At 43.5% G+C, this 15018-nt stretch overlaps 1 protein-coding gene, 1 long non-coding RNA gene and 1 pseudogene across 2 annotated transcripts; 1 reads left to right on the plus strand and 2 right to left on the minus strand.

Annotated features, from left to right (window-relative positions):
- Positions 1–8809: 8809 nt before the first annotated feature.
- Positions 8810–10607, minus strand: Zcchc12 (zinc finger, CCHC domain containing 12). Its single transcript, XM_005410456.1, has one exon. It carries the CDS (start codon positions 10535–10537, stop codon positions 9329–9331), a length of 1209 nt encoding a protein of 402 aa, XP_005410513.1. The 5' UTR covers positions 10538–10607; the 3' UTR covers positions 8810–9328.
- A 5-nt stretch (positions 10608–10612) lies between these two features.
- Positions 10613–11873, minus strand: LOC102016419. Its single transcript, XR_264761.1, has 3 exons — positions 11669–11873; positions 11013–11128; positions 10613–10642 (listed from the first exon to the last, which is right to left on the minus strand). It is a non-coding gene; the product is annotated as an uncharacterized LOC102016419 (long non-coding RNA).
- Positions 11874–14120: 2247 nt separating this feature from the next.
- Positions 14121–14516, plus strand: LOC102024163 (annotated as a pseudogene).
- Positions 14517–15018: the final 502 nt, after the last annotated feature.

Consider the following 15018-nt stretch of genomic DNA (forward strand, 5'->3'; position numbering starts at 1 on the left):
TGTTTGTACAAAAATGCTAGTGATTTCAGTGTGTTGATCTTGTATCCTGCTACACTGCTAAAGTTTGTTATTAATTCTAAGAATTTTTTGTGGAGTTTTTTGGGTTTTCTGTGTAGATAATCATGTCATCTTCAAAGAATAATAATTTGAGGTTTTTTTCCATATGTGCTGCTTTTATTTCTTTCTTTTGCCTAATTGCTCTGGATAATGTTTCATTTAGGTGATAGTGGACATCCTTGTCTGGTTCCTGATTTTAGGGGGAATGCTTTTAGTTTTTTCTCATTTAGTGTGGTGCTGGCCATTGAGTTGTCAGTACAGATTTTATCATATTCAAGTATGGTTCTTCTATACCTGTTTTCTTCAAGATTTTTAAATCATGAAGCATTGTTATATTTCGTCAAAAGCCTTTTCTGCATCTATTGATAACAGCATGGTTTTGTCAGCTAATACCAACACAGTGTTTATTTTTGTAGCTTTCATTGGCATGTTTCTATATTTGTTCAATTTTTACCACCTTACTCCTCTTTTTGCCAAATAATCTGCAATTTTTACTCTTGACATTATTACACTTATCATTAGAAATGGAACCAAAATATTTTTTTAATTTTTAATTTGTAAAACCCTATAGAATGTACAATTTCAGCAAAGTAAATTGCGAGACAAAGTAAATTGGTCTAACCTGTAGGCAGTCACAGAGTTAGGAAAGAGTTTTAAAAGAAGTATGCCAAAATGTTCAGTGTTTGCCTCTGGTGCATTTTTTCACTTTCTGAATACTTTATGAATACTTAAATATTAACTATTTATTCTAAATATACTACTTGTAAAACAACTCTAAAACTGTTTAATAAGTAAAATAGTTTTACAAAATATTCTGGTACACAGAGAAGGAAAAAGCTTATGTATCATCTCTTGAGTTTCAGGTATTAATGAAACTAAACTGAGTTCAGCTTCAATTATGTTTTTCTGGGATAAAATTAGATTTTAGATCATCTAGGATATTTAAAATTAACTTCCATTATGTTCCCACTAGTGAAATTTAAATTCTTCCAACAACTTTATTCTGTGCTTGATAAATAGGACTCTCACCAGGTATTTATAGCTGCATAGTACTTATTATCCCAAACCTCAATCAGTTGTTGATCTTCCACTGTTGTCTTAGTTATTTTTCTCATTGCTGAGACAAAATAACCAACACCCACAAGTTAAGGAGAAAAGTTTCATTGCAGCTCACAGTTTGTAGAGGTTTCGGTCTATAGTCAGCTGGCTCCAAGGCAGGGTGGCATGGTCGAGGGGCATGGCAGAGGAGAAACAATCCATGACAGAGTGAGCAGGAAGCAGCAACCAGAAAGCATTCCTTTCCCTTTTATCTCATTTAGACTGCAAGCTTATTGGATGGAGCCACCCACATGCAAGGTGGGCCTTCCTATTATCCACATCTAGAACTATTCTAAACCAATCAATTCACTAATTTAGTTATCATCCATTTTTAATCCAAATATCACACATCCTAATCCAGCACCACACACCCATGATCCAGCCACCTCCCAAAAGCCCCACCTATGAGCACATAAGGTTTTGGGAGGACATTTAGATACAAGCCATAACAACTGTGATTGAGTTTTTCTCAACCATGTCAATATTTTCGCTTGAAATATATAATATAAAGTATGAAATAAAAGGAAAGAAAAGGTATTGTAATCCAGCATAGACAATATATCTAAAAGTGCACCTTGACCTAGTACAACTGTCTTACATGTTTTCTGTATTTTTGGCCTAGTATTCTGGTTTTCAATCTATATAGATGATAAATAACTTTGTAAGAGCTTACAAGATAAACAAATGAATCTAATGCTGGAAAAATAAAAGGGATGAAGGGAGGCAGGAAAAGAAAGAAATTGAAATGTGTTATGTCCATGTACCAATTCCCTATAGTGAATGTAATCATTAGGTACTGCAAACATGTACTAATAAAAGTCAAAACAATGTTCACAAACTTTGGATCCCAAGTTACCATCTGCTTCCTGACTATCCAGCCTTAGTTTTGTTACTATCTCTTGCTGAGACTCATTTTTCTTCACCAAAATGGGATTAAGAATTTTGAGTATATTGTTGACATGTTCAGTGCATACTGATCATACTGGTTAAAGGTCCTATTGTTAATTATTCTTTAGTAAAAGAAAAGTATAAGAGTACTCAAAAACTCATACTTTGCAGGGCCCTTATTTTTAGTATTTACAAATGCACATAGGACAATTAGGAATTTGAAATACTTAATTCTAAATTTCAGTGATGCAATATATTATAACCACAGAGAAACTGTACTAGTCACTTTCCAATTGCTAAGACAAAATGCCCAATACCTACACCTAAGTTCAGTCTATGACTGACCGGCTCCAAGACAGAAACGGCATGGTGAAAGGGCCTAGTGGAGAAAATCTCTCAACCCATGGCAGCCAGGAAGCAGAGAGAAAAGGGAGGAGCCAGGAAGAAGAATAAACCCTTCCAGGTCACACCACCGGGAACCACCAGCAGCCCCACCCATCACATGTTCAATGATAGACGCACTAGTGTCCACTGAACACATGACACTTTAGATAGACATTTGAGGTATAAACCATAACAGAAACCCTTCTCCCACTTTTTCCCATACCAAGAGTGAAAAGTCCAACTAATAAGTGACACCCTGGGAGAGAGTGAGAACCAAGCAATTGATCTAGAATATCTCCCAGGTTTCTGATCTCCTAAACTAAGTCAATGGCATTCAGTGGTGTGCACTATTGTCTCACTGGCCATCTCCTCTCCAGCAGCACCTTTTCCAGGTGGGCAGCAATAACAAAGGCTTCCATTCACTGAGTGCCTACGTGTTTCAGGCACATCATTCATTCCAGCCCCAAACATTTATGAACCAGCTATGTTCTGGGAAGTATTCTAAGAGCTGAGGATGTGCCTGAACTGAGCAGACTGAGATGTCTGCTCTTACTGAGTTTATGTTCTAATGGGAAGAGATAGCACTATACAATATAATAAGTGGGTATATTATGAGAAATAGTATAGTGGAAGAAAAGCACGTGATAGGAAAGTAAAGCAATGAAAGGGGAATGAGAGGGCTGGAGGCCAGATGTGCAGTTTGAAATGGGCCATTTGGGGTGAGCCTGAGTAAGAAGGTAACACTTGAGCAAATATTACAACATCACAAGGAATCAAGTCCTAGGGCTCTCTGAAGGAACAGTGTAAACAGTCCTCGCAAACATATGAGATGAGACTGTGCCTGGAATATGTGTCTAGATACCCCAACCACACTGTGTTGTACTGGGGCTATAAGCCAAGCGTGGAAGACAGATTACTATAGAAGCAATTATAACAAAATAATTCATACTACCCAGGATAGATAGGTAATAAACTTCAGCAAAGTCAGGGAAAGCTGGACTGAGGGAGAACTGGTGAGATGATACTTGGAGTTTCACGAGGATTTTGCCAGGTGAAGGTGAAAGATCCAGATTGATGGAGCAGCGCACTGGGGGTAAAGATATCATGGATGGCTTGACAGAGCAGTGGCCTTCTCGAATTTTAGAGAGGACACGCATCATTTTTCTAGCTAGACCAATGATCTGATGGCACAGCCAGAGTTTTAAATGTGTAGCATTTTATTGCAAGTACAGAGCCTACTTTATTCAGGCAAGTCTTACTCATAGTCTTTAGGTTGTTTTCCACTTTCCCATTTTTTAAAAAAAAAACAAAACCTAGAATATCTTTGTTCAGAAAAACTTTTACATTTGTCCAGCTATTTTCTCAGCATCAATTTCAAGAAGTCAAACTGCCAGATCCAAGGATTTTCATATTTCAATATTTGATGATTTTCCTGCCAGCCTACCAGAAAGTATGTCCACCTCAGTCTTACTAGCAGCATGAGAGGGAGACTATTGGCCAACATTCCCATCAATAGTTTGTCAGTTTTATTATTTTATCCCAGAAACTGGATATAAAAATGAGTATGAGGATAAGGCATTCTCAAACTCAGTTTCTGGGGAACTTTCCTAAACTGATCATCTTTTCTGTCTTAATACAAGAAATGAGATAGAGGCCATGTTACTGTGCTGACTTGGCCATCAGAAATTGATACCAGGGAGCAGCCAATAGAACGACCAGGTATTTGTACCCATTACCTTAGGAACAATCACATAGCACAACAGTAACAACTTCTGGCTCTGAGGAGAGGCTCTGAAGTTCAGTTCCAGCTCCACCTCACACTAGCTGTGTGATCTTAGGTGACTCCCTGTGTGCTTCACTGCCCTGCTCTATAGAGGAGGGGGTGAAAATGATACATGAGTGAGGAAGCAGCTGTGAGGTGTGTTAGCTCTGGTCTGAGGTGAACTTCTGCAGCTGGGGTCCCTATTCCCCGTCAGGATGAAGCCATGAGACCAAGCACTGTCCTCTCCCCACCACCATGACATAAATTACACTTTTATGTACTCTATAGCATTGTGAAAATCAAAGAAATTTTCACCAGAATAGAAAATAAGAACAGTAACACGCTATAAGCTCTTTGTATACTTTACCTGACAATGGCATTTTAATTGGCACCCTCTTTCCCAGACAGGTATTAAACTAGGTTTTAGGCAGCAGTTCACTGATTCACATGCTCACATGCCTTTCATGGTGTTTCTTACTTTTATTCCTCCTTGCTGCCGAAGCTAAAGCTTAAATATGGAGAGCCTTTTCTGCACCACACCAAGCCATGTCTTCCTCCAAAATATTTCAGTCACGCTGTGCCTGTGCTAGCTAGGACTCTGTACCTTTTTATCCTACCCTTGACACCCTTGGTAGTGGCAGGATCACAGAGATCCCTATATTGGAAAGCACTCCTCAGACCTCAGTCATGTTTCCTTCCCACCTTGCACAAGGGAAGCTGTGTCACACTGACATCAGCTTCCTTCACACATCACTCCTGTCTGTTGCTCAGGAGAGTAATTTGGCTGGTTTTAAGCTATCTGAAGAGATAAAGGCGGCTTTAACATGTACAGGAAAGAGAAATTCCCTGGGTACACACAAACCTTGGATGGGGTGGGGGATGGGCAGTGTTGGTCCCGTCCAAGGAATCTACTTCAGCATTCAGTAACTGCTCCTTTATCATCCCATCATCATCATCATCATCATCATCAAACTCTCAGGCATTTCTGAATCAATTCTTATGCCTGCCAGGGGCCAGGCCCTGTGCAGTTCACGGAATCGGAACGGCACTGCCTCAGATTCACACTAAATAAGCGCTGTTTGCATGGCCAAGCCATCATTTACTTTCTCCTGTCGGTCCTTCTGTAGCAGAGCAATGCATCCAGCCTCATAACTGCCAATTCCTTAGCGCCTACGGTGGACTAGTTGTGTGTGAATCACTCATACACAGGGCGTATGTGCAAAAAGCTGGCCTTTTCCTTGGACAGTAAGCAACACTGCAGAAAAGATGCATGATAGAGCAAAGTAATGGAAGGAGTAAAGGCTTTGGAGTCACTCACCTGGAGTATGACATCTAGTTCTACCGCTAACTGGGTGTATAATTCTGGGTGAGTTTCATAATTTTTCAGCCAGTTTCTTAATCTGAAATGTGTGATAATAGTAATGCCTACCCTACAAGGTTAAGATGAAGAGTAAGGAGCTAATGCCTTTAATAGACTTGCTACAGGGTGACTGGCACACAAAATCATTAAAAAAAAGTAATGATTTTTAATTTATTATGGTTAATCAATAATCAAGTTATGACAGAAGACTCAGCAAAGGAAATGAGAAGTGAGCACCATAAAGGCCGGAGAAGAGGGAACTGAGAGAAGGGTGTCATGGAAACCAAGGGAAAAGATGCCAGGAAGGAGGGAGATAATGCCAAAGGGCACTCAGAGGCCGGTTTCTTCTGACAAAAGAGTGATTTGCATCCCTTAGTGACCAACGAGCATAAAGATAGGAGGAAGAAAATAAGCCTATAGCTTGAAATGAAGGGTATCAGTTGCCAAATGCTCTAAAAATCTCCCTTGGACGAATCTCACTAGTCTGATCTGAACACACAGACATCCAATTAGAAAGAAGTACTTACTTTTCGAGTAAAGGAGAAGCAAATGTCAACAAAATGAGCAAAAACTGTTATACCACGTCGGGGAAATACACTTTCCAACAATTTCAAACACACACAATGGAGAAGAGGCTAGGAAGAGGGAAGCAAAGAGGGATGGACCAAAACACAGGTTTTCCAAGCAGTGGTCCACCCTGATTGCCCTGCTAACTCCAGCGAAAGGGAGAGTGGTGGTGTGGACAGGATGTATTTATTTTTCTACCCTACCTGGTGCCAGAAAGGAATGATGGCAGCATGTTCTGTGTCTTTGGAAAAATCATTCAACAAGTGTTTACTGAGTAAAACAGCGACAAATAAAACTGTGTTCTAAGTTGGACTAGATGTTGGGGTTAGAAACCCCCCACGCGTAGATTTAGGGATGGGTAGGGATGAAGGAAGTGTTAAAATCTATGCAAGCTCAGAGATGTTGGGGCTGCTGTAGCCTTTGGGGATGACTGGAGCTGCTTCCTTCCTGGGGGGGCAGGAGGTGTCCCCTTTGGCTCTGGAGAGATTCAGGGGGCTGCCAGTGGCACAGAGGTGCCCTCCTGACATTTTTTCCCTGGGTAGAAGGTCAGAGGCAGAGGGGCTGTCCGCCCCGCTCCCCGTAATGGGAGTTCAGGAGGCTGAGCATTGGAGCAAACATGGAATGTTGAGCACAGGACGTTGAGCCTCCATGTTTGCCACCAGAAGACAGTGCGGCTCCAGGGGGATGGAGGAGGGCAATCAGTAAGGTCAGATCACGGGGTCGTGAATGGAGCAGGGGCGGGAAGCCAAGGAGGAGCTGAAGGGGTACTTCTGAAAAGAGGAGCGGTTCAAGCCAGGCTCTGGGCTTGGCTACTTACTCCCCGCGAGGCTTCAGGTAGCGTTTGGTTACCACCCCTCCCTCCAGGCCACAGCCTGTGCTCCCTTTGTGCCTACTGAGTGGACTGTGGAAGTCTGGTGGTGGGATATCAGGATATTAGCATAACTAGAACCCTAACCACCTTCTCTGGGACCCCCCAGTCCGTGCCATTCTGAGTACAACACAGCGCAGGGTTCTCTGTTAAACCCTAGCGTCTGTGATTCTTACCAGGCCTCCTGTCCCAGTCAGTCTTCATGTGACTCGCCCTGGTAACTGTACCCTCACTCCTGTCCCCTGACCCATACAGCTCTAGGCTTGTCTCTAACATACGGGTTCCCACTGCTGCATACTCTGTCCTAGCTCTGCGGAGCCCTTATTTCCTTCACGACCGACTCAGATGTACATATTTATCTCACTCTCCACCCTTCTGCCTTACATGCAGTCACACTACACCGTGTCCTACTTGCAAAAATAGGAATGTATGCACCTACAGGAGACATAGGGACTCTAAGGGTCTGAAGTCACATGTGTCTTATCACCTTTCAATTTGAGACCAGAGGATGGACCAAGGAGCGGGTTTCTGAGAAGATCACTCTTTTGTTTCCCTCCTCCTTGAATGCTCTCCACTCTACAAAAATGAGTTGTATGTGGTATGATCCAAAACTAAAATGTTTATTTTCTTTAAAAACATGTTATTCTCTTGATTTCAACACACTTATCCCATTATTTTTGCCACTTTTTGAAATAGTTCTGGAAGTTCTCTTTTGTGAGTGTCTTTTACAGGCTGTGATCTAAAAAATACAGTGAATACTGCTGTCAAGTGCCATCCAACGGAAAGAAAGGCAGGCTTGTGTCCTCAACTGCCTTATTCACTGGGTATGGCCCTCTGCGACTTCTGGCTCTTCCCCAGTGTGAAAATGACCGTGAAACGTAAACATTTTGAATTGATTCAGGATACTGAGGCAGTCAGGATAACGCAACTAAAGACAGGAAAGAAAACTTCCAGAACTGCTTCAGAAAATGGCAAGCACGATGGGATATGTGGGTTCAAACTGAGGGGACATATTTTGAGGATTAACGGCAATGCGTCGTTCACTGTAATAACTTTTTTTAAACATTCACCATATAGTACATACTTTGATCAAGCCTCATAGGGCTTCCTGGCTTTCTGCTTCCCATGTCCTTTCCTGTGTCCTGCCAACTAGATTGGATTTCCTCCCTCCCTAAAAAGGGATTCTCGTGCAGGTGAGATTGGGTTGGAATGGGGTTAGTTTGTCATGTCCCGTGGCATGAGTGCCAGAACTTACAGGATGAGGCTTGGGCATTGTCACCTGGACCCACTGGTGCTGAGCTCCCATGAGTAGCTGTTCTCTCTCTTTTTCTTATCAGGGAGGGGGCAGAGGATGGTATTAGTCCACAGAAGAGAATCCTTAATGTGGCCAGGATGTTGATCAGAAGGAATGGCATAATCTAAGGAATCCACACAGACGAGGGACAGCTCCCCCTCCCCAAAGTGAACGGAATGGAGACCCTGGAATCTCCACGTTGAGTTATTATCCCAGCACCAGACTTCCTCTCCATCAAACTCTTCAGGATACTTAGAGAGAAAGCATGGGCTGGCATTAATTAGTACAGGCCATGATTTGGTGCAATGCGGTAGGAGGCAAGTCAGTTGTGGGAAAAGGACCCTTTCCCTTTGGGGAATATTTCAGCGCATTTCTTTCTCCTGTTCCTTATCTGCAGAATAAAGTTGATAAAAAAAAAACCCATCTCAGAGTATGACTCAGATTTATAGTTTTTCATTATATTTTTCTTATTTCTGTTTGTTTTACTTCTTCCTAAAATAATACCATGAGACATTAAAGTAGATGCTGATATAGAGATATATATTTATTGACAGAGAAGCCCACAACATATTTTATTTAGTGAAAAAATACAGCATATACAGCATCACTTATATTGATCATTTTCATCTGTACATATACCTATCTGGGTACATAGCTATAGGGAAGACTCTACGACATTCACCCAAGGGCTAACAATAGTTACATAAGGGTGGAGAGTTTTGGTTAATTTGTACTTTACTTTTTAGACTTTTCTGTATTATCAGAAGATTTAACAATGAATTATATAACACTTTCACAAAGAGAATAAAGCCATCGAGGAAATGGGCACACACAGAAAATACACTCTTAGGTAGTCGGGAGAGACACAAGGATCGAGGTCAGTCCTTCCCCTTCCACCATCCTGGTATGCCAGATCCTTTCTCCTCCACCCCCAAAGAAAGCTGTTATGCAGATTAATTAATGCAATTAGAAGTCCCCTTCCCCCAGTTTTACCATCACTGATCTCTGGATATAGGTAAGGGGGTTCATTGAAGGCTGGGGGTTAGCACTTTACTGTGGCTCAGAGGGGTCACTCAATTCACAAGGGGCCTCTCCTGTCCCCTCCTCCCCTGTATGTGTCAGCTCCTGCAGGGTGATGATCAGATTCTCAAAAACCTGGACTTTGTTGTTCTCGTTGTCGCAGGTTTCTTTTGAGTGGCCCTCCTCCCCACAATAAGAACAGTACATCATACGTTTTCGTTTCCTGGCTCTACACATATCCCCAGGACCATTACTGTTACGCCCAAAATCACCACTGGCAGAAGGAAACTGATCCTCGTCACTGTCGGGGGAATCAATGACCAGCACTTGATCCCAAGATCCGGCCCTGCCTCTCAGTGGTGGGGCATCAAAGGATGACAGTGGAGGGTCCTCAGACTCCACCAGGATCACATCCTCGTCTGAGTCATCAAGGGTATCATCTATCTCTATCACACTGCAGTCAGTACTGCCAGTAGCCATTGGTGGGGAACTCTGAAATGCCACAGGGCTGGTTGCTGTCTCTGTCATTGACTCAGATCTTTTGGGGCGCTTCCGCCTAATAAAAGTGTCATCCCAATCCTCTTCTTCCCTTACCATCCTGATTAATTCCAGGAAATTGGGAAGCTGCTCCTGCTCATTTGAATATACCCTAAGAAGATGCTTAAGCCTGAGGTGCAGGTCTCTGTTCAGCTCAGCCTCTACTAGGAGCTGGTGCAGACCAGTCTGGTTTGCATCTTTCTCAGCTAGGACGCCTGCCTGAATAGCATTCTGGAGCTGCACCTCTAAACGGATCACGTAAAGGGAGGCTTTCTCCCCTTGTGCCTGCAGGGTGTTAAAAAATTTACCATGGGCAGTCACACGGCTCTCAGACTCCCCAAACACCAGTTTCATTGCCCGCAAAAAATCGGCCACACTTAGGTTGGGGTTGGCAGCCTGCAGCAGACGCATGACCTCTCGGGCAGGGCCTCTAAGGGTTTTCATCAACCGTTTGAGCTTTTCCTCGTCCGACATATTCCAATCTGGCAGGACCCCATTGACTTGGATCAGCCAGTTTTCAAAGGTTTCTTCCCCATAGGCTGGCACTGCCCTCCCAGAGAACAATTTCATGTTTCTCTCTACCAGATTGGCCATCAAAGGACCAAGACTCCTCCCCAGGGACCTCAGCAAGGAAAGGGCCCAAGGCGGCAAGGCTGTGTTTTGCCTCTGGCTATTACCCATACAAGCAAGGATGCTAGCCATGCCTGAAGTTGACAGGGTATCTGAGTACAAGAAGATGCTGAGGCTTTTTAGGGGGGAAAAAAGCACGTAATCAGCACGCACACCTTCCTCCTATTTCATTCGACACTGTAAAAAAGGAAAAAAGGTAATTAATAAGGGGGGAGGCTGCAGCCACAGTCTCTCCCTACCTCAAGAGCCTTCCTTAGATTTTATATCTGCCCACTGCCCTAAAAATACTCTGCGGGAGACTAACAGTTAGAGCATCCTGGAGCTAGCCAGGCTCCTTGTGCCAGCAGGATACTCAAGAGCGAATTCTAGGTTTAATAGTGTGTGGCGTTGATAATTGGGCTGTCAAAATTGATACAATGGTCACAGATTTGTGAACATAAAATAAGATCTCATTAACTTTATGATCTCTGGTCTCAACCACACCTCCCTTCCTCCCGAGCCCCGTTATTTTTCCGATTCTTACACGAGCTCAGAAACAGAAGCACACCTTTATTTTATTTCCGGCCTCTGCAACCGGTGCCTTTGGTGAGAAAGCTCGCCTCCGAGGTATGGTCGAACTCGGCCTACAGAGGGTCGCAGATCCGGGTGCTCAGGACATGAAAACTGCGCCACAGGAGAAGAGGCCAGGGAAAGGAAGATTCTGAAGTAGCCTCAACCAGAATCCTGCGCTACTCCCCTTCCTCCCACCGCATCCCCTGTCAGCAGGAGGAAGTTTCCCTCTCCCACCTGGTGAATAAAAGCCAAAACGACCCCCACACCCGCGGGCTCAGTTCTCCCGGAGAGCACCAGCCTACTCAGCTCTACAATCAGCTGCACTGAATTCAAGTTCAGTTTCAGCTTTGAGGGGCTGCCACGGAGCAAGGGAAGGGCATTTGGACATACCCACCCACAGTGAAGGGGTTCAAGCCAAGGCGATTCCGTCTCCCCCGCCTCACGTGGCCCCCTCCCGCTCTCCGACCCGGGCAAATCCTACCCAACAGGCAGCGTCCGGGTGAACCCCACCTCTTCAGCGCAGCCGGGCCATGGAAATGCTCCCTTCCCAGCTTCAAAAATCACAGATTTTCCAAGCCGGAGCCGCCCTGTACTGGTGAGGTTTAAGCCCCCTCCCGCTTGGCACCAGGGCCTCGCGTTCCCTTTCTTTACCTAGGCACCGCTGGTGGGCAGCGGATGCTCTGGCGTCAACAGCTATGGATTCTTCCTTCTGGTCTCCGAGGCCCTACAGAGGAAAAGGACTGGCGCAGACTCGGCCGCTAGCTGCCGAGGTTCCGAGGGGAGCCGCTTCACAAAGCCGCCCATCCAGGGGTAGCCCAGGGGAGGCTGCGCGGTTCCCTAGGCAACTGAAGCTGCTTTTATCCCCCGCCCCCTGAGACAAAAGAGCCTGACGAGCGGGCCAAGGCGACCAATCAGTGGAGCCGGGGGCGGACTCCCGTCACAGCCCAGGGGCTGTCAAAAGTTGGAGGAGCCCGGGAGAAGCCGGCGGATGGGGCGTCGACAGCAGCTCGGTCTGGAGTAGAGAGCGGTTTGTAATTCACCCTACATTTGCGACTTTCTCCTTCCCTCCGTTCTTTCATTGTCCGCCCCGCCCCCGCAACCTTCTCCTTTTCCCCTTTGGTTCAACTCAGTGGCTGGAGGCCAGGTGCATTCATCATGAGCTGGGACCAAAATCAAGTGAAACAGTGGAAGTTCCTCACCTTTGTATAAGGGAAAGGAGAGAGCGTTAGTACTATCTTTGTGCAAATAGGCTTCCGTGGACGTCTCTTTTATTGTGAAGGAGGGGGCACTGTGTCCACTTAACAGGGAGGAGATTTAGATCATTGCGACTTTTATCCAATAATCTCTCAAATATGAATGTAAAACTGGTTGCATAAGGGTCATTTGGGAGAGCTAGTTAGAAATTCAGATTCCTGGGCTCCACCGTTAGGAAATTCTCTCCGAGGTGTAGAGATTAGTGAAGAAGAAAATGGGTCTGTTTCCGTTGTATCTGTACATATCTGTGGTGAAATGCCAGTCCCGAGGAACTATTCTTAGCTGGGGCCACAATCTTCCTAAAATGGTGTGCTAACATTTTGGACTCGATAGCAGGCTGAATATTGGCCACCCCAATATGTCAGTTTCTTGTCACTGCAACTTGTAAATGTTACCTTATAAAGTGAAAAGGTCTTCACAGATGTGACTTAGGGAAGTTATCCTTATGGGTCCTAAATCCAGACTCTGGTTTCTAGGCAGAATCTTGTTCGACATTTAACCGGCTCCGTTATCAAATCCAGTCCTCTGAAGTGGGGCCTGATGGCATTGCAAAGACAGAGAGTAGGTCTCAGAAGTCTGACAGCTCATGTTGACTGTGTAATGGTGCCTAGGTTGGCTCACCAGAACAAAGCCAAGTCCTCTTTATGTAGGGGTTGGAGGAGCATTTGCTAAACCGGCTCAAGCAGGATACAGAGCATGCCTTCCTCATGTTGCAGGAGAGGGGCTTGAGAGAGACTTTCCAGTTGTAAGAATTTTTGCTCAGCTAAGTAGGGCACATTTTATTTTCCAATTACAAAAATTAAACCTTAAAAACCTGAAAGTTAACAGCCAAAGATTTCAGTTGAAATAATAACTACCTTTGGTTGTCTTCTTCCTGTGTGCCAGGACTTTTCCATCCCTTATCTCATTTGAGGATCTCAGCAACCCCATTGACATAGGCATTGTTACACTAGCGAAGGAGCTGAGTGCAAATTGCCATCCCGCACTGAGAATATGGCTCTTCTGAAGTCCAAGCCCGGATGGGGATACACATGGCCCCCATTTTACCTATATTATCTCATACCCCAAGGGCAGCAGTGTGCATAGAAATATTCAAAAGGAGAGCGGAGATATTTGTAGGCAGACAAAAACTGAGAGAGTTTATCACCAGCAGACCAAACTAAGGGAAACTGAGAATGTACTTCGGAAGGAAAATGATATCAGAAGAACTAAATATAAGAAGGAATGTAGAGCACAGAAGGTGGAAGTACATGGGCAACATAGTGAACATTGATGGAAAAAAGAATCATAAATACATCCATGCTAGATTTAAAAAAATAAAGTACTATACAATAAGAAAAGACATCAAGAGGGACATAAATAGAATTCAACTTTTCTAAGGATATTGTGTATCGCATCAGAAGTGATTTAGGTACATATACTTTGCAAATGTAATTGTATTGTAGTAATTAGTAGGATGTGACTGTTAAGATAAGAGCAACAGGATATAAAACTCCAAACCACTAGGCAGGAAAAAAGTTGAATGGCTAACAAAAACCTCAATTTATTTATTTATTTATTTATGTACTGGAGATTGAACCCAAGGCTTTATGCGTACTAAGCACTCACTCTACCATGAGCTATGCCCCCCTGCTCAATTTTTTGTAAGTCAGGAAAGAAGAGGTTAAAGAGACATAGGTGACACAAATAAAAGCACACAAAAAAAACGGTAGCTTTAAACCAAATATAACAATTTTATTAAATGTTTTGAGAGAAACATTCAAGTGAAAAAACAAGTGTCTCATTTTCTGTCCCTGGCCATCTTGCGGGCTGCTTTTGGTTGGGAGCCACCTGCACGAAGGGTGGAAAGATGGTGGTTGCTGCAAAGAAGACGAAAAAGTCCCTGAAGTTCATCAACTCTAGGATGCAACTTGTTAGGAGAAGTGGAAATTACATGCTGAGGTATAAGCAGACTTGGCAGATGATCAGACAGGGCAAAGTGAAACTGGTCATCTTTACCAACAACTGCCCAGCTTTGAGGAAATTTGAAATACAGTACTACGCCATGTTGGCCAAAACTGGTGCCCATCACTACAGTGGTAATAATATTGAACTGTGCACAGCATGTAGAAAATACTACAGAAAGTGCACACAGGCAAAATCATTGATCCAGGTGCTTCTGGTGCCATTAGAAGCATGCCAGAACAGACTGGTGAAAAATAAAACATGAAAAAATCTTCATTAATAAAACTTGTCTGAGCTCATTTAAAAAAAAAAAAATAAGCTAGGTGCAGTGGCACACACCTTTAATCCCAGCGTTTGGGAGGTCAAGGAGAAAGATCGCCATGAGTTCGAGGCCAGCCTAAGCTACCCAGTGAGTTCAAGGCCAGTCGGAACTACATGGCCAGACCCCACCTGAAAAAACAAACACAACAACAAAAAACAAGTATCATCAAATATAACTGCATGCAGCTTAAGAGAAAAATCCAAAAGATAGGCTGACTGTAAAAAGATGAAAAAAGAAAAATTTTGCAAATAATGTGTAAAAGTTAAAAAATGTGTTATACCTGTATTCACATCAAATAATACATTTTAATGAAAAGACTATTATTAGAACTATGTTATTTTATAGTGTTAAAAAGTTCAACTCTCTAGGAATTTTAACAAATTCACACAATTATGCACTTACAGCAAAGCTCTATAGAAATGCAAAATTATCTTACTAAAAGGAGAAATAGGCAAATGTACAAAGTGGAAGGTCTTACCAC

The sequence above is a fragment of the Chinchilla lanigera genome, unplaced genomic scaffold, assembly GCF_000276665.1.
Source record: "Chinchilla lanigera isolate Chin_1 unplaced genomic scaffold, ChiLan1.0 scaffold00133, whole genome shotgun sequence".
Lineage (NCBI taxonomy): Eukaryota > Metazoa > Chordata > Mammalia > Rodentia > Chinchillidae > Chinchilla > Chinchilla lanigera.

Bases quoted from the DNA above. Each gene is read 5' to 3' on its own strand.
- Zcchc12 (XM_005410456.1), bottom strand. From the start codon at position 10,537: ATGGCTAGCATCCTTGCTTGTATGGGTAATAGCCAGAGGCAAAACACA.